Source organism: Notolabrus celidotus, chromosome 2 (genome assembly GCF_009762535.1).
Source record: "Notolabrus celidotus isolate fNotCel1 chromosome 2, fNotCel1.pri, whole genome shotgun sequence".
Taxonomy (NCBI): Eukaryota; Metazoa; Chordata; class Actinopteri; order Labriformes; family Labridae; genus Notolabrus; species Notolabrus celidotus.
Window position 1 is genome coordinate 3,929,495 of NC_048273.1, and position 25,754 is coordinate 3,955,248.

Genomic DNA, 25,754 nt, shown 5'->3' on the forward strand with positions numbered 1-25,754 from the left:
AATGAAAGAAAGAAAGAAAAAAAGAAAGGAATGAGACGGAAAGAAAGTAAGAATGACCAAAAAAAGAAAAAAGAGAAAGAAGTAAAGAAAGAAAGAAAGAACTAAAGAAGAACAGAAAAGAAAGGATGATCGATAGACCCAAAAAAAGGAATCTACAGCAGAGATCCAGAGGAACCTACGAGACAAGGGAGCTCAGGGACTCCAGAAAGGTCTATGGTTAGTAACTTTAATGGGACAGGAAGAGTTAAAGTAAGAGACAGGCAGAGAGAGGAGAGAGAGGGAAAGACTGGATCCCAGTGTGTCAATCTGAGCCTATAGCAGCATAACTAAGAGCTGGTCCAAGCCTGATCCAGCTCTAACTATAAGCTTTATCAAAAAGGAAAGTTTGAAGCCTACTCTTAAAAGTAGAGAGGGTGTCTGCCTCCCGGACCCTGACTGGTAGATGATTCCAAAGGAGAGGGGGCCTGATAGCTGAAGGCTCGACCTCCCATACTATTTTTAGAAACCCCTCGTCCCCTTTTTTGAGAAATCGGATGACACAGAAGCTGGACTATCAACCAGCTTTCCCTCGCAGCCAGAAAGCTGCTTTGTTTTAGCACTATTTATGGACGCAACACAAGCTTGTTCCTCCGCTTGCAGCCTGCTGATCAGCTGTTCAGGTCTCTGATGGTCTATCTGTTTGACTGGTGCTCTTTAAGTTAAGTCACCTCGTTGGGTTGATGCTCTGGATTTGCTAAAGGTTTGAGAGATCTGCACGTGTCTTTGTTTGTGATTGTGCACCGTAGCCCTGATAGTTACAGCGTCTCTGCAGGGAATAGGGTGCAGCAGGGTTTAGTGACTCATGCATACATGCATGCAGTCACTTCTTCCACATACATGACTGATATGAAGGTGTTTCTGGATCAATAAAGCATCTCATGTGACCGTGAGAAGACATTGCATAAAAAGTCTCCTTTTCCCTGAAAGAGGATCCAGACAACCTGACACCGGGTTCACTGCACTATCATGTAACGTAAATATAAAGGTGCATCGTCCTTCTGACTCTGATACGCTCAGATCAATAGATTGTCCCACCCATGTTTGTCTAAGGAGACGAGAAAGCACAAACCGAACCACCTCTGTTGACCATCTGAACATCCAGCATGCTGTTTGACGTTTATAATCCGTTAAATCCGGTGAGATCTCAGGTTGTTAATTTACTGTGTGTCCCCTGTGTGTGTTCTTATTGAGTGTTTGTTGTTGTGGTTCACACTCTCACCCACAGTGAGTCACACTGCAGTCCACTTCACTGCAGACTCAGACACCCAGAAGACGCTGTGTTTGGATGCCTGTCCGGTTCAGCACGAGGTCACAGATAATTTGAAGTTGTTTACATCAAACACAGATGAACAGTTAGGAAACTGTGACGTGTGGGGAGCTGTGGAGGAAGAGAGAAGTTAGAGAAACTGGCAGGAATCTAAATGAAGTGTTTCAGAGAGATATTTGAAATAGTTACTCTGAAAAAAGGAATGCAATGTGCTCAAATATAAACAGAGAAATTCAAGAAACACTGATTAAAGTTTGTGTTGCATAACTAAACCATAAGAATATTCAAGAGGGAGGCACAATTTTGCAAAATTGGGTTACTTAAGATTTAAAAAAAAAAAAAAGTTTTCAAATGTGCAAATATTTTCAAATTGCATACATTTTGATTTGAAATATCCTGTAAACAAATACCGCGCCAAAACCCCGGGAATCAAGAGACTTTGGATTCTGGATCTATTGTTGATCTTCATATCAGGATAAAGACTGAGCAGAATTCCCTTCATATAATAAAGTGTGTGTCAAGATGTGTTCAATGTTACATACACATTGGAAACAATATCCAGTTATGGCTGTTTAGAAACCGCTATATGTTTATTTTCTGTTTCAGGGCCCCCTTAGTGACTGTTTTAAGTCTGTCTTTGCGTCGTTATTAAACTCTGGTGATGTGAAGTGCTGCTGCAGCGTCCAATCAGTGAGTGATATTCAATGAGGGGGCGTGTCTGTCAGCGAAAAATGACTTCCACGGAGGCTGCTCTCATGTTTCCTCCAAGCTGCAACCTCCGGCTGTGAGAATTGATGCCCATGTGGAAGTGTTGAAAACTGCAGTTCATCGAGTGTCCACTTGAGGCTGGATCCGGAAGTACCGAAAACCACATACACACATACTGAAAAAAGATGATCTTTACAGCAGAAATAAACATGTTTACAGCCTGGTTCAAAAGACCAGTGTAGTCTGAATAGCTCATTTATCGATCGGCACCCACTGTACGGGGTGAATATTTTCATAATGCTGCAATTTCAAAGATATTGAGATTACAAGTTTTGCATAATTAGAGGCACAGCTGACTTGATTGACAGGCGGGGACACTGTAGCTGTTGGCGAGGAGGCTCAAAGCCCGCCTCTTTACCTCACACTCACTCAACAGCAGTTATGTTGAGTTCAACATTTCCAATATGGCTCCCACCAACTATTTGGCCTCAAAACAGCACTTCAGAAACAGATGGGCGACGTCACGGACACTACGTCCATTATTTATACAGTCTATGGTTTCCTCTCTCATCGCTCCTCCGATCAGTCTCGGGGTTAAGAGCTTTGGGACACCACTTAATATGGCGGGTCAGTAACTACTTCCGGTTCAGCGGAGGAGAGAGGAGAGAGGAGAGAGGAGAGAGGAGACTGCAGTTAAGAGCTCTGAGATGCAAGCCTCTTTCACATGATGAAACAAACGTTATCACTTTGTCCACAGGGGGCGCCAACATGAAAGTTCTGCACAGGAGCTTTAACCATACATGTTTTTAAATTATATCATTTATTCAAAAATGGTCAATATAACATGCAACAAAAGAGTAGGCTTTATTCCCAGGCCTTTTTTTTTTGAGGTCATTTATTTCTCAGATGTTGTCTTTTGTAATCTTTCATAAAACTCATCATGTAGAACTGTAAAGGATGCGTGGGACCTTCAGGATGTAGATCTGTGAAAATGTGTTGACGTCAGAGGCTCAGAAGAATGTCTCATCAACCAAATTAAAATGGACAACCATGCTGCTGTGCTGTGCTGCTCTGCATCTGTTCTCAGAGCAGGAATACATCAAAATAAATCCTGTTAACTCAAGAAAAGACAGAAGCATCTTCCTGTGACTTCTGGTTTTCTCATCCTGTTCCGTTTCCTGTTTCAGCCCGGCTCTATCAGGTTCACCTCTCCTCTCTTCCTACCTGATCTGCCCTTGTGCACGAAAACCACCAAAGAGTTGAGAAAGAGTCGATGCTTTTTCATTATTTATCGAGCATCTCTGTGTTCCTCCGTGTAAACCGATCGTCTGGGGCTGTGAGGAGGGTGCAGTTGTTTTGTTTGTGCTTTAAAACCCTGAGAGTTCTCGTCTTTCGCTGCAGCTGAGCGGAGATAAGGCTCTAAATATAGAGCAGAGTGCACAGACTCTGAGGCCTGTGGGCTGGAGTCGATGTGTCGGGGAGGTTCTTCAATCCTTTTAGTTCTTGAAGCCCTGAATTGTTGCTACCACTCAGTAGCTCAAATGTTGGACGTCTCACTCTTATAGCTGACTGTTTTTAAGAGGCTGTTATTAAGCTGCCAGTTCTCCTCTTCAGAGTCTGACTTCCTCAGACGCCTCCTTCCTCCACACCTTTTGACATTGAATTGTTTCAGGTGTTTTCAGTAGTTTCTAGAACTTTTGAAGCTCGATATCCAGCTGTGAGTTAATCTTTGAATTTGGATTCTTTTATCCTTAAACGATTGCTTCTCTCACTTTACATGATTTCAAAACGACAAACATCCTCCAGGAAAGAGCGTCCAAAAATGTGAGCTATCATCCCCATATTTAGACGATATTGCCCAACCCTATGACTGCTGGACTTTTACACTGCTCCTCATTACAAACACTGGATTTCCAACTAGACTGCTAATTGTACAAACAGATCTGTTGAAGCAAAACACGACTCTGATGCTTCTTTGATGATACTTGCGGCCAAATTCCACCAGCTCCGATCTGTCACAGAAGTGGTTCTGATAGGTTTCTATTCTAGTCCATGTGTTAACTTCCACTGGATCCATGCCATTGTGTTCCGGCTGCGTCTCTGATCCGGCAGGTCGAAGTCCTCCGGATCAGATACACAAGACTTCTATGTTTGCCGGATGCCGGAGCACGACGCATCAATCTCAACAGAGCAGATGGAGCGGGACAGGAAGTCAGGTTTCACCAAAACAAAATGAAAACATCCGGTTAATTTTCAGAATCAAACACTCTGTGTTATCACCAGATCGTATTTCACTTAACTACAACAACAAACCAAAGTCATGATGAGCGGAGCCAGGCCTGGAGTCAACAGGTCAGAGGTTTTCAGAGGACCAGAAAGACAACATGGATGAGGAGAGGAGGAGGAGGAGAATCGTTGGTCACATGACTCCAGCTGTCCGGTGGTCCTGCTCTGTGCAACGTTCTGAAAACGCAGCTGATGGGTGTTGATGGACCAGAGAGCACAGAGCCGGACCACAGACGGATCTGGTGGAAGTCTGGCGTCGGATACATTTTTAAACCTGCCCAGTCTGGGATGTTGTGAATCAGCAATAGCAGCATGAACCACACTTTCCTCAAGTCTCAAAGATGGTGTCGAACGGATCTGTACTTCAACTTAATTCTGATCAGTTTGAAAACAAAAATAAGATGTTCTTTGTGTTTGGCTTCATGCTGCCCAGGGAAGCTTGAAGTTCATGAATCCACCAAGAAAGCAGTCTTATTTATTGAACCATGCATCTCATTTAGAGAAGACTCAGGTACTTGCCTCATAGTTTGACCGGTTTTATTTTGGAAGTGATCGTATGTTACTCACCACAGTTGTTATAAAGGTTGACAAACTTACAGGATGACGATGTCAACAGTGTGAGACTCTTGGAACAGTATTTCTTTAGAAGTTCATATTCATGTGACGGTCATAGATGCAGGTCGACCTGGTGGACAGTTCAGGTTCCTCAATCTTAAGTTACCTCAGTCATATGTTTACCTCTTGGTGGTGTCATTGTTGGTGTCATTATTGATGTCATGCACTCTGACTGTAACTTAAGCTTGACACGCTCACCCTAAAGGAAAGAGGTTAACTAGACCAGTGTAGAGTGGGAAGTCCACACCACCACCACCAACAGCAGCAGTAGCAGCTCTGGCTAATTCCTTTGGTCAGACTGCTCAGTCTATTCGTCTGTTACGATGGTCACTGTGTTAGATTAGGCGATCACAGAGCCATTAATTCATGCTGATGACACGGTTGTATTTGAACAATCATCATGACAGATGTTATGACGTAGAGAAAAAGGGACTGGGTGAGATGACACATTGGAATAAACCATAAACAAACAATACCAAAGAGTGTTTATACTGTGTTTGTTTTTCTACCCAAACATCATGATGAACATCGTGATAAATTATAAGCTTTATGCTAATGCTAACAGTAGTTACTCACCAGCACTGGGTTGCACCAGCTATATGTAAGTTCAAACGTTGCCTAGTTTGAACACTAACGTTTTGGGCGTTGCACCAGCTGAGATAGCTCCAACGTGAACTTAAGTCCCATCTTAAATTGTACACCTAGCTCTGAGAAGGTGTCGGCCACATGATCTCAATGTTAGATTACATAAATCAAAAACATATGCTTCCTGGGGCGCCGTTGGACTAGCGGTCTAAGTGTGCGCCCCATGTACAGAGACTTTAGCCCTCGCAGGTCCGATTGCAGCCTCGACCATATACTGCATGTCCTCCCCCGCTCTCTACTCTCCACATGTCCTGTCTCTCTCTTCAGCTGTCCTGTCCATTAAACGTGAAAATGCCCCAAAAATATGATCGTAACTCGCACTTTTATTTCCCAGAATTGGAGATCATCACCTTACAACTACCTGCACAACATTAGAGTGCCGTTATTAAAGTACTGTATGTTGTAGTTGACGATTTCACCTCAGACCTGGGGCTTAACTTAAGACCCAAGTCCACACAAGTTGCATAAGTTCATCTGGTATTTCTCACCAGCTCTTTTTCCATCTTGTCATCGTTCTCCCTGATGATGTTGGAGCTTCATCAGTCACCTCCCCATCGTGACTTTTGCTGTGCTGTCATTGGTCTTCCTCAATGACATGATGGAACACTCCATGGAAGGCACAAAGAAAAATCAAACATGCTAGACTTTCTGCCCTGAGGTCAGGAGGCGGGAGGCCCAGATGTGGACTTGATTGACGTTCACTGTGATCCACTATACGGGATAAAATGATCGATTTTCAGGACCGATGGTTCTTGAAACCCTGCGTCTTCTGGATTTGGCTATAACCATGCGTATAATATGTAGTCAGACCTCTCTTGTAGTCTCAGGTCTCACCTCTCTGTGGACTTCCTCACCATATTGCATAAAGTGCATAAAGATACCTTGATTGCACAGACATTTAACTGAAATCATTTTTAGGGGGTACTGTGTGTTTTAGCAGAACATCTTGTTAGGAGATGACAGTATTGTGTTGTTAGGTGATGATATAAACACAAAGCTATCAGTGTTAGAATAATTCCTCGTGTGGTGAATACTTGAGCCTCTTGTTCTGTGAAATTATTCCTCACACGTTCACGACTGATTGAGACAGATTGAGCAATTTGCCTCGAACTTTTCGCCACATTGGGAAAACTCCGATGGGTTTTCTGTTTTCCCCTTAGCATCGCAAAATGCTGCTTTGATTAATTACCACGAGGCAAATGTTCAAAGTTAAAGCCTGACTAGTTAATCACTATCATCTGTTACGCTGAGTCAAACTGAGGCTGGCAGAGTCCCATCCTTTATCTGAGCACACACAATAATACATTTATGACCTTTTCTGGTTCAATAACAATCGCTGCTGTCTTTATTTCTTACAGATTTTTTTATTATTTAATTTTATTTAAAGAGGAAAGCGTTACTACAGAGTGGCAACACTTCACTTTAACACCAGGATACTGTAGTGTATCACACAGGAGGTACAGATGTTCCCAGATGAGGCTGTCAGCAGAAGCTCATCCCATCCCCCAACACAACTCTGCACCAGATCTGAGTCTGAATCAGCAAATCATCTCACACATTGCCTGTTCATTTATTTCTAATCATGTTCTTAGGCCTGTAAAATCATGTCAGATATTCAAACCAAAAGCACTGAATTTAAATATTTAGTCTATCATTCATGAAGAACAAAAGAATACATTCATGTTGAAACAATTACATTTTCTGCATTTGTGTTTGAAACTAGTAATACTAGTTAATGAAGGGGTATCAACCTAAAGAGTCCCCCTCATGTCATGTAAATTGAACTAATTTAAAAACCACATTGTGCAGACCTTGATCAAAATGTTCGGTGATGTCTCCTGAGACTGTGGGTTGTGAAATGTTATCATGGCGTTCATATCTTCTTATCTTTTCTCTTATTTATGCTGTTTCGTGCAGATTTTTTCTACATTTTTATGTTTATATATTACTAAAGTTGCTGCTGACCCTGTACCAACTGCAACGGCTTCACATGAAACACATCAAACAGCAAGACTTAGTGGAACTAAGTTTTCATTTATGTGTCTTAAAAGTGCTTTATACATATATAAAAAACAGTCCTATATAAGAATGCAGGTTTGTGTTTTTTGAAGCTATTATCATTCAGAATTCAACACATCCGACTTTAACTGCATCATTAAACAGCATTATTCACTTCAGTGTTGTTTCATCTATTGAGTCGATTCAAACAAAAGCATTTAGAAAGTTCTTTTGACACATACTAATTTGAGTCACCGTGGGAAACCCTGTCATGTCATTAAAGAGAAATATGGAAAGAAGTCAACCTCACCGTCGGCTTATTAGAATTAACGACACGAAAGCTACTTTCCCTGCTTTCCGCACATCAAACTGAGCAGTAACGTCTCTTTTATTTCTCAAAAATCCCCAAAATAATGAGCTCAAACTGACTCCCCGAGAAGCTGATGTACACAACTGTTCATGTTCATATGAAGCTTACACTGGGCATGTCTGTTTTCCATATGAGCTGTGTTTTCTAAATGTTTAATCTGATGTATGATTGGTTCGTCGACTCTTGGTTGACTGTCTGTCTTCTCCTTCATTTCCGTCCTCAGATGGCCTCAGCAACAGCGACCTACGGGCAGAAGGAGTCCTCGGACCAAAACTTTGACTATATGTTCAAGATCCTCATCATTGGCAACAGCAGTGTGGGTAAAACCTCCTTCTTGTTCCGCTACGCCGACGATTCCTTCACGCCAGCCTTCGTCAGTACGGTGGGCATCGACTTCAAGGTGAAGACCATCTACAGGAACGACAAGAGGATCAAACTACAGATCTGGGTAAGGGTGATTTAATGAGCTTAGAGTCAAATAGATTTAATAAAACTATCTACATCATGCACTTCATCATCAATCAATCAATCTTTACTTATAACGCGCCAAATCACAACACGTGTTCTCTGAAGACTGAAACAGAGCAGGTCTAGACCGTACTCCATGTTCTATTATTAACAAAGACCCAACATCAAGACAGGATCAGATCCAGTCCCATCTTCCAGACAGGACTCAGTCTGATCTCATCTTAATCCACCATGAGCAGAGCACTTTGCAGCATTTAGCAAGTTACAGTGGCAAGGACAAACTTCCTTTAACAGGCAGAAACCTCCAGCAGGACCAGACTCATGTTAGACACACATCTGCTGAGACTGTGTTGGAGAGAGGGATAGAGGGAGATGAAGAGAGAGAGAGATGATAGTGGGGAGACGGATAGTAGTAGTTGTAGCAGCTGGAGTCTGGCACGTCCACAGCAGCAGAGATCCAGAGGAACCTACGAGACAAGGGAGCTCAGGGACTCCAGAGAAGGTCTATGGTTAGTAACTTTAATGGGACAGGGAGAGTTAAAGTATCATCTTTCATAAGCTTCCAGAGGCTACTGTATTATCAGACTAAATACTATCACTAGGTACAATTAGAAGAGACTTTAAGGTTACATCAACCAAAGTACAAGACGTCAGATAGTCATGTATAGGAAACTGCATCTAATCGCCCAGGTGTTTGGAAGTTTCATCTCTCTTTATCTCTGTCATTTTTTCTGCCAACAGCTAAATACAACACTCTGAGTAGAGCTGCCAAGGCCTGTTGTTCAGTTATGTAATACTGTATTAATGCCAACCATTGTGATAATCAGTTATTGTGTCTACACACTGGGTTTTAAACAATGTGAGGAAAAGTCTAAGCTCTTTTAGAACAGGGTTTTGAATGTGCATTTTCTATTCTTTCTGAACCCCTTAATGACTGTCAACTAAATATATTTTGTTTGGAAATGAAATAAGTAATAATAATAATAATAATAACTTTATTTATATAGCATCTTAAAAAACAAATGTTTAGAAAGTGCTTTGACAAACAAAGCATGGTTCAAATAATAAAGTGAAACCTTTGACAGACAGGGAGGAATTTTAACAATTCAAAACAAAATACAACGTGAGAGGTTAAAAGGAATACTTAAATTAAACAGAATGAAGTGATTGGACAAAAGACCAGTAAATCATTGTTGAGAGGTTTTTCCAAGGGTAAATAGATAAAATAAATACAAATAAATAATTAAAAATGGATAAGTGAATAAAAGCATTAAAAGGACAATAAAGAGGTTTTCAGAATAAGAGGACATCACATCAAGAAAATTAGAAAAAGTGAAAAGGATAAATTAGGAAAATTTAAATAATAAATGAGAAGAAAAAATATATAATAATAATAATAAATTAAAACAATAAATAATAAAATGAAATGATCAAATACAAGTTAAGACAATATATTAGTTGGATGAAAAATAATAATAAAATAGAAGTAAAAGCAATTAGAAAGATGAAGTCACAGAAAGTGTTGATTTGTATTATTTGTGCAGAAAGCATCAAATGACACTTTAAACGTCCTGTTTCTGTGAGCGCTCACTGACCCAGAAGCAGGAGGAATGAGTAATAAGAGAAAATGCATAACTAGCTTTGTGCTACCCGTTGTGTTGTCTCCCCTAAAGGGTTCTATTTCCCATAAAAACCTGCTAATCATACATTATCCTGCTTATTACCCAGCCACTAACATAAGATACAAACACGTTGGTAAAAAAAACATTGATTAAAGATTATTTTATTGATTTAAAGTGATTGATGTAAATAGTCCCAGTGATTCCTCGTCAGTGATCGTTCCATGGTGATGGATTCTTCTCTGCCTGTTTCGGTGGATTGAACATGAACCTGTCCTCATTCAGCTCTCCTTCTTCTCTGAGCTCTGTGGTTCACACACCTTTAAAAATAAACTAATGTCACAACTTTGAACCCTGCTGCTATCATCACCACCGCTCATGGTTTAAGTTTCTTTGTAGAGATCACTAACCTGAAGTTTCTCTCACCTGCTCCGCTCCTTGATCACATTGCTGGACAGGATCCAAGATGAAAATGTCTGTAGGCTGCCGATTTGTCAACAAGCAGAAGCTAAATGTGCCAGGACTCTTTTCCGTGGATTGATTTGACATGACGTGTGATCAGTTCGTGTTTGTGAAAGTTAATAACCGTCATCAGGAGGGTTTAACCAATCAGAATCAAGCATCTTACACATCCAGAAGATCAGTATGAAAGCCGGGTAATAAATTCAAATGAAGCTTTAAGTTGTAGCGTACTCACAGAAAGCCTGCGTACACTGAACTCGGGTTGAACCCTGAAGCAGGGTGAGTTGATCAGGTAAACACTGGTTACCCTCAAACCAAATCTAGAGTTCCTCATGTTTTTAAGCCTCAAATTATGCAGCAAATAAGATTTCATAACATGTTAAACAGGGTTACGTGCTGCTGCCTGTGGGGAAGTTTTATTATGCTTGCTGTCCTCATATCTCAGAGCACTCGTGTACATTTTCATGCAGCTCTGTGCTCTCTGCATGCTTGGATGAGTACAATATATAATGATCAATAAAATCAATGATAAGGGCCGAACACAGCTCGTATAACAAACAACAAATGTTTTGTTTCATCAGAGGTGGAGGAAGCTGCTGTTTCTGTATCACGTTGTGTCTTCAACCTTTACTTCACGTTCTGCAGCAGGCCGGGCTGAGAGAGGGAGCACAGCACTGTGTGTGTGTCTGTGTGTGTGTGTGTGTGTGTGCGTGTGTGTGTGTTTGTGTGTTGTGTGTTGCATTGCTGTCTCTGTTGTCAGCCTTTGCCAGGTCTTGCCTCTGGTTCGGAGGACACAGTCGGCCAATCAGAGCATGAGAAACAGATGACTGGGTGCTGCTCTCCCCTCCCCCATTACTACACATTTCCCCTCCCTGCACGTGCATACATACACACACACACACACACATGCACACGCACACACCCATCCCCCCATCCATCAGCAGTTCTCTCAGATGAAACTCAAGTTAGAGGAAAATGAAACCGGTCACCACACTGTATATATAATCATTATATACATTCAGACAGTGTGCAGTGATGTAGATGTATGTGTATGCATCATATATGTACTACATATTATCTCACACCAGTTAAACTGACAGTTACAGACATTATGTAATCTTATGATATGCATCAATACTAAAGTCATGGTGACAGAGTTCACTACACATGCTGTTATAGCTTTTCTTTGGTCACTGATTTTACACTGAATAGAGATTATTTCACCTGGAAGTTAAGTTTAATCTCTAATAGGAGGATTTATATTGATAAAGAAAATGTTAATGTAAGATACAGATGATGCCTGATGAGATCAATCTGCTGGTCAGGCGGGCGTCTCCACCATCGCACTGCTCCCGCCTCTGACTGCAGACTGTTTATCTCAGGGACAGAGGTTGTATCTTTAATAAGGAGGGTTATTACAATGATTTAAAAACACAGTCCTAAAGATGAAATCAAGATCGCATCATTAGGTATCTGCATGAAGAGTGCAGATACAGATCGCATTTCAGTTCAAGGTGTAACTGGGGTATCAGTGTTCATTAGCTTTGACTGTATAAAACCAAGGACAGAACAACAGCTACCTCGAGTGAAGCTGAAACTCTAACAGCCAAATTCAACCAGATCCGTGTCTGGTCCATCTCTGATCTGTCACAGCACCGGATCTGATAGGTTTCTATTCTAGTCAATGTGTTAACTTCCACTGGATCCGCTCTGTTGTGTTCCGGCTGTGTCTCTGATCCGGCAGGTCGGAGCCCTCCGGATCAGATACACAAGACTTCTATGACTTCCTGTTTTTAACAGAGTTATCGCCTCTGTCTCCTGCCCAGGGAATACAGATGTAAATTAGCTGCTAGCTAACTCTGGTACAACTAAATGGCTGTACACTGTCCCTGTTGAAATAAACAAATAAATAAAATAAAATAAATAAATTAAATAAATTAAAAATAAATAAAATAAATAAAATAAATAAAATAAATAAAATAAATAAAAGTTTGCAAGGAACAATTTAGCAGAGGAACGATAAGAGAAAACATAAACACTAACACAAGGGTCATTAACTTCCCTAAACTGTGTCTGCTTCAAACCAGCTTCAAACATGTCAGCCCTGTCTTCTTCATTCTTCCTTTGCTCTTATATTTAAAAGATTTGATGCAGTCTTCTCTACTTCGTGTGACGTCTGTAGCCGTGTGCTCTAAGCTGTCACATGGCGCTGTCGTCTGTTGCAGACAAACAATGATCTGCATGTAGCTGAATTTTTCCTGCTTTTCCCGGGCTCATGCTGGCCGGACATAAGAACCACATCGTGTTCATTATGTAACAGCACTCAGTGCTACCTACACTTTAGGTATAGAGCTCTCATCCTGAGAGGCCTGCAGCACTGTGGACGAGAAGGACATGAACTACAGATCATTACAACAATGATATGGAGCTACAGCTCTAAAAATAGATGCTACTCGTGTCGGACTGTACGAGGTTTACTCAGAGGTTTTTATTCCAGTTTAGCTTCAGTTGTTGATCCTGTTTTTTGAAAATGATTTTATTAGTCCATCAGTCGTCAGTGTCGGCAGTAGGTGTCAGTCTTGCTCTGCTGATCTCCACACTGTAAGCAGAGAGATGCTGCTGAGGGCTGGACTCAGGGTGTTGGGTGTCGGGAACACCAGGCTTTAATTCCCTGAGCATTTATTAGAGCTCAGCGCTGAAATTGAGCCTCACCTGGATTTTTTGCTGAGTAGAGAGAGAGAGAGAGAGAGAGAGAGAGAGATGGAAAATAAGGGAGGGAGAGAAGCAGCATTTCCAGCAAGTGACAGATTCACCAGTTCTCAGATTTAAAAGAAACCTTCTGTTTTAAGGCGCCTGGTTTGGACTTTGTGTCTGCATACATGTAACCAAGCCTGCCAGCTTTATATTGTCATGGGTTCCTCTTGTTTCTATATCTTTGTTTGATTTTGTGTAATTGTGAATTCAAAGTTTCATTCTGATTATAAAGAAATAAAGATAGATGTACATCAGTGGTTCCAGAAGTGAGGGTCTCAAACGACTGATAGTAGGGTCACGAAATGCCTTCAAAAAACAGAAACTATTTAAAATAGTACATTTTATCCATAATAACAAAAATACAAAATAAAATAGAGATTATTTTTTAAATGATATAATGCAAATAAAATTTTTTTTATCTGTTTTCCACTTTTCTTTGTTACTTCAAGACTTCTGAGGCAGATAAACATCAATATCAGTATGTAGCTTATACTTATAGCAGGTCTAGACCGTACTCTATGTTCTGTTGTGACAAAGACCCAACATCAAGACCAGATCAGATCCAGTCCCATCTTACAGACAGGACTCAGTCTGATCTCATCTTAATCCACCATGAGCAGAGCACTTTGCAGCATTTAGCAAGTTACAGTGGCAAGGACAAACTTCCTTTAACAGGCAGAAACCTCCAGCAGGACCAGACTCATGTTAGACACACATCTGCTGAGACCGTGTTGGAGAGAGGGATAGAGGGAGATGAAGAGAGAGAGAGAGATGATAGTGGGGAGACGGATAGTAGTAGTTGTAGCAGCTGGAGTCTGACACGTCCACAGCAGCAGAGATCCAGAGGAACCTACGAGACAAGGGAGCTCAGGGACTCCAGAAAGGTCTATGGTTAGTAACTTTAATGGGACAGGAAGAGTTAAAGTAAGAGACAGGCAGACAGAGGAGAGAGAGGGAGAGACCGGATCCCAGTGTGTCAGTCTAAGCCTATAGCAGCATAACTAAGAGCTGGTCCAAGCCTGATCCAGCTCTAACTATAAACTTTATCAAAAAGGAAAAGAAAAACTCTACTGTTTAAGTTTTCCTGCTAAAGTCACAGAGTTCAAACTCAGAATCTGTGCTGTGTGTGTGTTACCTTCCAGCAGCTCGTTCTACACTCACACCACTCGTGAATTTTGGACACAGAAACTTGGAGAGAGTGGGGAATGATGTGAAGAGCTGAGGATGGGGCTGCTGTGTCGAGGACTACGGCCTCTCTGATGGCGCCCATTAGTTAAGCGCTGAGCAAGAACAGCGCACTTATATCTACATTGTGTAATGTCAGCTTAAATTGATTTAATCCATCACCAATGCTTTTAGTGTGGTGCAAACTTTTCTCTTACTTTTCCTCTGCAGGGGTCAGCAGCTCTCCAGTAGCAGTGCTTCTTTATAGCAGAGTTAAACCTACTAATTACAGCCAAATGGCATTAGCAGCTAGCTGTTTGTAACTTTATTGTCTTTACTAAAAAGGCTGTAGATATTAAAACAGCTGAGTGAAGCTCTTAGAGCATCTCTTATCAGATTACTGGACTAGAAACTACTTCCTCTATACAGGTTAACTCCTTTAATATTACATCCTCTTGTGTGGTACTAGTTTCACTCCTTTAAGTTGAGATAACCTTCTTCAGAATCAAGCTTGATTTCTCGTAGGTTCCTCTGGATCTCTGCTGCTGTGGACGTGCCAGACTCCAGCTGCTACAACTACTACTATCCGTCTCCCCACTATCATCTCTCTCTCTCTCTTCATCTCCCTCTATCCCTCTCTCCAACACGGTCTCAGCAGATGTGTGTCTAACATGAGTCTGGTCCTGCTGGAGGTTTCTGCCTGTTAAAGGAAGTTTGTCCTTGCCACTGTAACTTGCTAAATGCTGCAAAGTGCTCTGCTCATGGTGGATTAAGATGAGATCAGACTGAGTCCTGTCTGTAAGATGGGACTGGATCTGATCCGGTCTTGATGTTGGGTCTTTGTTAATAATAGAACATAGAGTACGGTCTAGGCCTGCTCTGTTTGGAAAGAGTCTGAGGATAACATTTGTTGTGATTTGGCGCTGTATAAATAAAGATTGATTGATTGACATAAACGTGTAATAAATACTAAGTGGATGAGGGTTTGGAGAAATTAGGAACTAAAATCAATTTTTAAAATAACATTTAATGTATGAAGAAATAAAAACACTCCTCTGACTGATTCTATGTTGTTTATTCTTCAGGATACGGCGGGTCAGGAGCGTTACCGCACCATCACCACGGCCTACTACAGAGGAGCCATGGGCTTCATCCTCATGTACGACATCACCAACGAGGAGTCATTCAACGCCGTCCAGGACTGGTACGTGATTGGCTAGACTGACTAGAGTGTAAACTAACACCGCAGTGTTTTAGCTGAGAGAGGGGCGCAGTGTGGATGATGGATCGAGTGGTGTCTTCAATCAGCAGCAGCATGGAAATAGATGCAGAGATACTGAAGATTGATTGGCGGAGGAGAGGACCTGGCTCAGGTTTCTGTGTTTTGTTGTTCAGGCCCACAGCTTCCTTTGTGTCCACAGATCCTGCAGAGATCATAATCCTTCTCTTTTGTTTCCCTTGTTGGGACTGAGTTCTCTGATTATCTCATTCAAAATGTACCCTCATGTTATTTTCTCCAGAGTCAAGCTTTTACTTTTTTAGGCATGAGTTATTTTCGTCATACTCAGCTCTTGCTCTCCATCTACAGTCCACCTCGAGTCCACAAAACTTCCTCTCTGCAGAAAGTGAAACTCTTTGAGCGCTTTAACTCTCTTTTGCAGCTCCTCTCCAAACACGCATAAATACTGTTACAAGTCTTGGAATCAAACCTGTACTGAAGCCAAGTACAAAACCACACACAAGCTGGTGATATGGTGTTACTGTCAGGTTTTAAGGACAAACAAAAGAGGAGGAAGTGCAGACTGAAATTAAAGGTTTAATTAACAAAAGAACAACAGGAGAAAAACAAGAGGACCGCTCAGTAAACTCATGGAAGACTAAATAATGAAGTGAGACAGAAGGGAGGACACACAGAGGCCCTATTTCAATGTCCACACTCACACACTCATTAACAATCTCACTCACAATATGAATGAGAACAAGAATAATGATAATAATTATAATTAATAAAAGTAATTACAAATAATAATAATAATACAAATATTTTTTTAAAATATATGGTATTAATAATGATAACAAACAATAAAATAAACAATATTAATAAAAACAAGTAATAACAATAATAGAATATAAATAAATAATAATAATCATAATAAACAAAAATGATAATAGTGATAACTATAATAAAGAAAAATAATAATTATAACAAAAAATAATAATAAAATAACAATAATAATAATAGTATTAGTAGTTAAAAATATGTATAGTATTAATAATGATAATAAACAATAAAATAAGCAATATCAAATACAAATAATAATAATAATAATAACAATAGTAATAGATTAATAAATAATAATAATAAACAAAAATATAACACTGATAATTATAATAAGAAAAAAAAAGAAAATGATAGTATTAATAATGATAATAAACAACAAAATAAACAATATTGATAATAATAAAATAATAATAATAAAAACAATAATATAATAAGAATAAGAATAGTAATAATAACAACCAATAATAATATAATAGTGCTTATATTAATAGTTATAATGTTTAAAGAAGTGAAGTAGATTTTGCTTGCTGCAGAATTCTGATTTCACATCCAGCTTCAGTTTGTTGATCCTTTCTGCCTGCCTGGTGTGTTTGGTTCTCAGGTCCACTCAGATCAAGACGTACTCGTGGGACAATGCTCAGGTGCTGCTGGTAGGAAACAAGTGTGACATGGATGATGAGCGAGTTGTTAGTGGAGACAGAGGCCGGCAGTTGTCTGAACACCTCGGTGAGTTTATTCCACACATTTGCATCTTTTATTTGTGAAATAAACTTTTAAGATTGTCTGACTACCCGTCCATGTCAGAGATATCAAGTCTCTCACTGTGAAGCTGAGCAGGTGTGGTTAAAAAGTATCTCACAGTGAGTACTTCACTTTAAACACTAAACTAAAACCTCTTTTCCACCAACGCAAACCTGGTTCTAGTTCCGGGCTGGTGCTCGCCTGGTTCAGAGCTGGTTGAACCAGCAGCACCAGTTTGTTTTTCCACCCTGCCCCAGCCCGTGGAAGAGCCACGAAATTACGTCAATTCTAAGTAACCGCTTTTCCCAGCAGCGCTAGCGAGAGCTTTCCCTCACAATAACAAAGATGGCGGTCAACGTAGCACGCTTGCTGGTGTTGCTCACATGAAGGCTTATCCAACTTCTCCAACACTTCTGTGCTACTCATCGTGCTTTACATGGACAGCGACTTCACCCCTCTTCCCTCAGCCCCTCGCCACTCGCTCCTCGCCTCTTTTTCCCCTGCCTCCCTAGGCCCTCGCACTTCGCCCCTCGCCCCCCATCCCTTGCTCCTCACCCCTCGCCACCCATCCCTCGCCTCTCACTCCTCTCTCCTCGCCCTTTGCCCTCGGTCCCTCGACCCTCGCCCCCTGTCCCTGTCCCTCGCCCCTCGCCCCTCGCCACTCGCCACTCGCCCCACGTCCCCCGTAACCCGCCCGTTGCTCCGTGCGCTCTCGCCCCTCACCCTCTGCTCCTCGCCCCCTTCCCTGGATCCTCACCCCTCGCTCCTCGCCCCTCGGCCCCTGTCCCTGTCCCTCGCCACTCGCCCCACATCCCCCCTTAACCCGCCCTTTGCTCCGTGCGCTCTCGCCCCTCGCCCCTCACCCCCTGCTCCTCGCCCCCTTCCCTGGATCCTCACCCCTCGCCTCTTGCCCCTCACCCCTCACCCTCACCCCTCACTCCTCGCCCCTCGCCCCCTGCCCCTCGTCGCCCGTTCTCGTCCCTTGCCCCTTCTCCTCGCCCCTCACCCCCTGCCCCTCGTCGCCCGTTCTCGTCCCTTGCCCTTTCTCCTCGCCCCTCGCCACTCACTCCTCGCCCCTGGCCCCTCATCCCTCAACCCCTGCCCCTCACCCCCCTTTCCTCGCTCTTCACCCCTTGCCTCTCGCCCCTCGCACCTGATGTAAGTGGTTCGCCGTTCTAGACCAGCAAAGAGTTGGTGCTTCCTTGGAACCTGTCTTCTTGGCCGGGAGCCAGTTCTCTCGCAGTCGAAACACCAAAACCTGGTTCTCAATTGAGCTCCAAACCGGCCCTGAAACTGCCTCGGTGGAAAAGCGGTATATGTCATTAAATCTGCATCAAACCATCCTGACCTCGTCCTTCTTCGTCTCTCCTCTGCAGGGTTTGAGTTTTTCGAGGCCAGCGCTAAGGACAACATCAACGTGAAGCAGACCTTTGAGCGCCTGGTCGACGTCATCTGTGAAAAGATGTCCGAGAGCCTGGATGCTGGAGACCCCGCCGTCACAGGGGCCAAACAGGGGCCCCAGCTGACAGAGCAGCCTGCTCCTCCTCACCAGGACTGTGCATGTTAAAGCCGACCCCCATGCTCTTCTTTCTCCTTTTCCTCCTTCAGCTGGACCCCGGGGCCTCGGGTCCATTCCCCGTCACCCTTCTCACTCACTATCCTGCTTCTGTCTGTAAATTAGTAAGGGTCATTGGCTGTGGGGCACAAGAGCCAGGCTGCAAAGAGTCTGAAACGCTCTCAGATATCTATGGAACAGTGCTTGAAGAGCGTTTTTCTTCTGGTCAGTGCAGGAATACGATGCCAAAGCTAGTTCAGTAACAGCAGAGTGTTTGAGATGCTTTGCAGCCCGGGTTCTTGAAGGCCATCTTCTGTTGTCTCCCTGTTCCTCAGTGTGGTTTTACAAGAAGGATTTGACGGCGTCCAAGTGCCATTTAAATCCTTCCGATGTTTACAGTACTTTGTTTCATGTCAGTCAAATATCTTGAAAAGATGTCAGCCTCAGTTCATGGTGTCCAACAGGGCCACGGTGGTTTCAGTTTCCTCTACGACTCTGGACACACACAGAGTCAAAAACACACACAGATCTGCTTTTCATGTGTTGTCTCAAACATGGTTGTTACAGGTATTAGCAGGTATTTTGTTTTCATTCCTCATCTGAGACTCTTTTTTATGTTTTCACGTCTTTTTTATATTCTGCTGCCCCGTTTATTCTTTCATACCTTTAACACGGGGTGAGGGAAATATGAACAAGAAAGAGCTAGGTCAAAAAAAAAGGCAACAAAAGAAAAATCAAGAGACATCTTTTATTTAATTATATTTATTTCAACTGTACATATAAATGTTGTGCAATATATACATATATATATATAATATCTACAGGTATGCATATCTGGAAATGAATTTAAAAAGGAATGAAGTTCTCTAAATGAAAGAGTGGAAAGTAAGAGGTCTGTCAGACTCTCCCTGATGAGGAGAAAAGGAGCGGAGTGACCCTTTAAATCTAAATTACACATGAAAAAGTAAACCTTAAATCTAATCTAGTAAAAGCAAATGATTGAAAGCGGCTCTAATATTTCACAGAGCTGACATGTAAAGATATCTGAGAAGCTTTTTGGGCAGCACAGTCGTGCAGCTGTGCTTGCTAACGATGCTACATGTACATATTATAACGTTTGACACTGAGCAGAGGAAGTCCTGCAGGTGTGTGTTTCTGTCAGAGCCGGACGAATGCAAAGTCTGGAGGTTGAAATGATGTGATCGTAACATCTCATCAAACTAAAGAAGAACTCTGCTTCAGTTATCATTTAAAGAAATATCATTTTCCTACGTATGGTGGAATGAGTTTAGAAGATGTGTTGCTGTGTTGGATTATTTGTATGGTATTGTCTTTACCTGATAGTTTGAGTCCTACAGAGTGAAAGTAAAATCAGCAGAGGGTAGGTTGACATGTTCCCTACAGAGGTGAGCAGGTGAATTGCCGTGACATGGCACAGAATAAGATCTACGCAGGTTTGGTTTAAAGATTCACCAAAGCCAAGCTTGTCTGAGGCACACGTTTCTTCACATGTTTTAAATCTGGTTTTCAGTATTCAGGATCAAATCTGTGGAGTGTCTGCATTTCAAATCTTCAGCTCCTCATGATTAAATCACACTATTCTGAAATGCACATTTGATGGGAGGAGAAAGATTGGATACAGAAAGTCAAGCTCCAGCGATTTATTGGTGACAAACAGCCCGTCATCTGACTTCTTCAGAATCAGTATTACACTTTGTGATGTTATCTGTCTTTAGTGGGAAAGTCAAACATGCAACAAACACCTGGAGGCTTAAATAGTCTGACAGGGTCATTTTCAAATCCAGTTCAGGAATTAAATAAAGTGGTAGTTGTTTTTTTTATTCCAGTGCTGTGTAACCAGCTAACAGCAGTTTTTTCATTACCTGTCCTCTTCAGCTGTTTTCATCCAGTAAAAAGTGGTTTGCTGATTTATCTTCTCTCCACTTCTCCACATACTGACTGCTGTAGGAGCAGCGCACTGATTTGGCTTTAGGATGTCGGAATGAGTGTTGTTACCAATCCCACGGGTAGAAGTGATGACAAAACAAACGCTGCCTGGTGAAGCAAAGTTTTAATCAAGGCGTGCTGGTTTACAAAGGTTCTTGAACATTTGGTCTGGGACTGTTCACCTTAAAAACTATAGACTGTATAATAAATATGGACGTAGTATCGGTGGCGTCACCCATCTGCTTCTGAAGCCGATCGTCGGCGGTGGGTGCCACTTTGGAAAGACGACCAAACGCCTGTCCAGCTAGTGTGAGGTAAAGAGGCGGGCTTTGAGCCTCCTCATCAGCTGTGACTCTCATTATGGAAACTGCTGCGTTATGAAAAAATTCACCCCGTACAGAGAAATGAGCTACTCAGACTGAGCTCATTTTTTGTACCAGGCTGTACACATTTATGCGGTAAAGATCAGCTTTTTTCAAGGGGTGTGTATGTGGTTTACAGTACTTCCAGAGCCAGCCAGCTGTATTATTTTTAATATTTTTGGGGGGGGGGGTTTTTGGCTTTATTAGATAGGACAGCTGAAGAGAGACAGGAAGTGTGGGGAGCAGAGAGTGGGGGAAGACATGCAGCAGATGGTCGACCAGCCGGGAATCGAACTGGCGACCTCTGTGACGAGGACTATAGCCTCTATATTTGGGGCGCTTAGACCGCTAGGCCACCAGTGCCCCCCAGCCTGCAGTTTTAACACTTCTGCATTGGCTTCAATTCTCGCGGCTGGAAGTTGCTGCTTGAAAACAGAGAGAGAGGAGATGGCACCAATGAAGTGGTTAATATATGGACAGCAAACCTGCATGAGAAAAAGCTTAAATTTTAAAAGTGACTATCACATAAATGAACTGTCGAGTGTGACATTCAAACCGGATACAACAAACAAGCCACTGACTATTAAAATGAGAGTAAACGGGTCCCGAGTCAGAGTGGGAGTGTTATCAGAGAAAGGTAAACCTGTGGTCTTGCATTTATATTTGACTTCTTACTGGTTGTGACTGTTTCTTTTCCAGTAAAAACCTAAACTTTGAAACTGTTCTCCTTTCTAAAACGTCTTCCTCTCTATATAAACCAGACCTGTAAATACTGTACCTTTGAGTCATATGTGTGGATTGTGTTGTATCGACTCAGGCTTGCAACAGAAAAAATAAAAACTAAGAAAAACCATTAAAAAAAAGAGACAGTTAAACCCTAAAAAAAAGAGCCATGTTGTTCTGTATCTGCATTCGTTTTTAGGCCTGCTTGTGAATGAATGTGTCACTCTGTTACAAAGCAATACACTCTGCAGTATCTACACTAAAAAAAGAAACGCCATCAAGCTTGGTAGAGGTTGCCGACTTTAGATCTTCTACTAGCACGCAGAAACATGTTGGTCTCGTATCACTGCCTCTACAAATCCTCCTCAGTTTGGGCCTTTACGATGAGAGAATATGCTGTGGATGTTTTTATCTGTACTTTGTGGTAAAACAATAAAAAGTTACTAACAATCAGCTGATTCCTGTTTGATGTGTTTACATTCAGAGTTTAGGGTTCTATCATAAAATGAGCACGTTGTAGATTTTAACTGCAGCATCATACATTTAGATGAATCAAAGGCAGTGAAGTTAAGATACAGACTTATTTAAATTATAATGACATACAATACCAGTCAAAATATTGGAAACACCTTCTCATTCAAGGGTTTGTATTTATTTTAATTATTTGAAACACTGTAGATTAATACCAAAGACATCAGAACTATGAAAGAACATATATGGAATTATTGAATTCACAAAAAAGTGTTAAACAAAGCAGAATCTGTTTTATATTTTAGACAGCTTTGTACACTCCTGGTATTCTCTCAGTCTGCTTCATGAAGTGGTCTCCTGGAATGGTTTCTAATGAACATGAGCCTTGTCAAGAGTTCATTTGTAGAATGACTTGCCTTCTTAATGTGTTTGAGACCATCAGTTGTGTTGTTCAGAGGTAGGGTTAGCACACAATGGATAGCCCTATTTGACTACTGTTGTAATCCAGATTATGGCAAAACCAGATTATTTCATAGTTTTGATGTCTTCAGTATTAATCTACAATGTTGAAAATAATTAACATAAATAAAAAACATTAAATGAGAAGGTGTGTCCAAACTTTTGACCGGTAGTGTATTTTGGTGTCCTATAAAATCAGAATAAACTGTGAAATTGACATTTTGGTGGCAAACATTGAAATATTTATTCCCCTTGCAGCCTCAAGAGGGCGCTGTTTCACTTTCTGTTGGCAGTCCATGTACAAATATTGTTAATTTTCTGCGAGAAAAAGCTCATCAAAATGATCACATTTGATAATCTTGAAGGCTGCAAAAGTGACATTTTGAATTTAGTCTTATAATACTCTTATTTAAAGTTTTGTGCTTTTATTTTGATAGGACAGCTTGAGAGAGACACAAAATGTAAGAGAGAGGGGGGAATGGCATGCACCAAATCATCAGGGGACTGATAATAAACTGAGCCAAACCAGCATCCCTCTGGTGATATCACTGGTATGTCTCAGAGGAGACAATGAAAGCTTTGCTGCTGTCATTACATTCCATTTATTTTGTTTTTGAGTCATTGATCAGATTTCCCCCAACTTATTCACTTTACATCTCCATAAAAGAAACATCTGAACACAGTTCAGAATTTCTGTATCGTCTAAAGTTCCATTCTCCAAAAACAAACCCTTGAACTGTTTGAGTGAACCTTTGTTAGTCCTGGTTTCAGCATTGTTGAGTGAGTGAAAACTAACCTTATGTCTGTGTCTTATAGAAAGTGAATTATTACATTCCCCCATCATAAATCCAGGGATTACTAACATTCAACTCTCCTCTCGGCGGGCACATGATATGAGAAAGTGTGACATTGTTCAATTTGTTAAGATAATATCAAGAGCACTAGAGGTGCAGTAAAGACTAAACTCACATTTTCAATGTTCACGTTTCACTAGTGTTTACAACATATTTCTCACTAATCCAGAATTAAGCCTCACAGATTTTCTTCACTCCTAAACTGTCTCCAGTTAATCTGCAGCTTCGCCTGACTGCATCAAGAGGATGTGAAAGCATGGCCAGTACACCCAGGCCCTCCTTTAAACCAGTACAACACAACATCCCCTCCTTCTAAAGTTCAGGGTTTACATCCACATGGTTCCAAATGTGGAAATGTAAACATAATCACTTAGACCCGGCTCTCTCACTGATCTTCACGTTGTGTTAGATGTGTTGAGCGTTGCGTTGATTTGGTTTGTTTGTCATTTCTTCTTTTTTACTTGTATGTTTCTATTTATATATATTTGAAATAAAGACAACCAATTCAATCAAAAATAAAATGTTAAAATGAAAAAATATTTTTTAGGTTTTATAACATTAATGTTCAGGCCCTGGGTCAGACAAGTGTCTCCAGTAGAAGACAGTGGTGTCACAGTTTTTATGTAAAGGCCTGTTACACTGATCGTTGAGTCAACGTCTGATATATCTGGACATGGACATAATAATAATAATAATAATAATAATAATAATAATAATAATAATAATAATAATAATAAGAATAATAATAATAATAATAATAATGTTATTTATGGAGCACTTTTCAAAAGCTAAAGGTTACAACATGAGCAGCAAAATAAAACAAGCGGGACATAAAATCACAAAAGGCAAAATAAAGAAATTTGAATAACAAAAAATTCCCTTAAAAGAACTCTAAAGGAATAAAATTATTCCAAAATATATGTTTCTATCATCTAGCCTTTTGTTTTAACTCTGCATAGCTGAGCTCACACTTTTGGCCGTTCAGGAACTGAAATAAAACCTATCTTTATTCTAGCTGTGTGGACATGTGTGACCTCTTTAATGTCCTCCAGGATGTCAGAAAATGTCCTCACATATGCTCCAAATGTCAGCTCAGACATTCTGCATCAACATCCTTTACAATGTCCTCGTTCACCAGCAGAGGGAGGAAGAAACCAGCGTAAGGCTGTGATGAAAACTAAAGCACTCAAACAACCAAAATCCTGTTTTCACCAAACATTAAATTCATTCCCCTTGATCCGAAGGGAAATGTTAGATTACATCATAATAAATTGTTTGTATTTATAGTGTTTATTGTGCCATGATTGTAAAAAAATATGACAGCCACCATAATTGAGGAAACAGTGTTTATTGCCGAGCAGCATTAAATTCAGAACACAGCAGTGTACAGCCATTTAAGTGTAGGCAGAGGACAGCAACAGTCAGTGCAACAAACAGAGTATGCTTCTTCACATAGAAACAAGAACACATCGACATATAGTGACACCGTAGAGTAAAAAATACATAAATATTTGTGTTTGTAAAGATTTAGAATAATAAACACTGGTAAATTGCACCCTTTGACACCCACCTGTGGGCAACATTCGAGTATGTCAACAACATGCACGTTGATCCACACACAGTTCTGTGGTAAATACTCATTCATATGGATTATTATATATCAAATGTGGTTCATGAGACTGTAAAGAGACACAGCCAGTCTGTAAACATTTTCACAAGACAAAAAAATCTAGATATGTTGAGCATATAGCCACAGAAATGGCTCCTCATTACGGGATCACGTCTGAGAAAAACAAAGTAACGTTGTCTTGTTAAGCAGTAAACAAACATACGAGGTAGAACAGGATTTCATACATCAAACACATTGAAGACAAACACTCTTCATTTCTGCTTCCATCCAGTCAACCAGCTGGAGACCAATCAAGTTCAAATCCAGTGAGTGATGAAGTTTGCTCTCAGCAGGCGGATGAAACAAAAACAGATGATTCTTTTTAATTGATCAAATAACTCCTCTTTTTAAAACTCTACACTGACTCCCTGTCTCTTTGAGAATTGATTTTAAAGCTATTTTAATTGTTTTTAAAGCTCCATCACAGATTGAACACTGAGGTCCTTAAATACTTCCCTTTTAAATGTTCCTCATGTGTCCCTTTCTGTTTTTATGAACCCTAAACTCTGAACTCTG

General features: G+C 41.0%; 1 protein-coding gene across 1 annotated transcript in view; it reads left to right on the plus strand.

Annotated features, from left to right (window-relative positions):
* rab3ab (RAB3A, member RAS oncogene family, b) overlaps nucleotides 1–22,238 on the plus strand; it is a 31,391-nt gene extending 9,153 nt beyond the window's left edge. The window contains exons 2-5 of the mRNA XM_034675209.1: nucleotides 8,152–8,376; nucleotides 15,481–15,599; nucleotides 17,059–17,183; nucleotides 18,575–22,238. Of these exons, the coding sequence (XP_034531100.1) occupies nucleotides 8,152–8,376; nucleotides 15,481–15,599; nucleotides 17,059–17,183; nucleotides 18,575–18,765 (660 nt within the window). The 3' untranslated portion in view covers nucleotides 18,766–22,238. The remainder of the gene's footprint in view (nucleotides 1–8,151; nucleotides 8,377–15,480; nucleotides 15,600–17,058; nucleotides 17,184–18,574) is intronic.
* The last annotated feature ends 3,516 nt before the right edge of the window (nucleotides 22,239–25,754 follow it).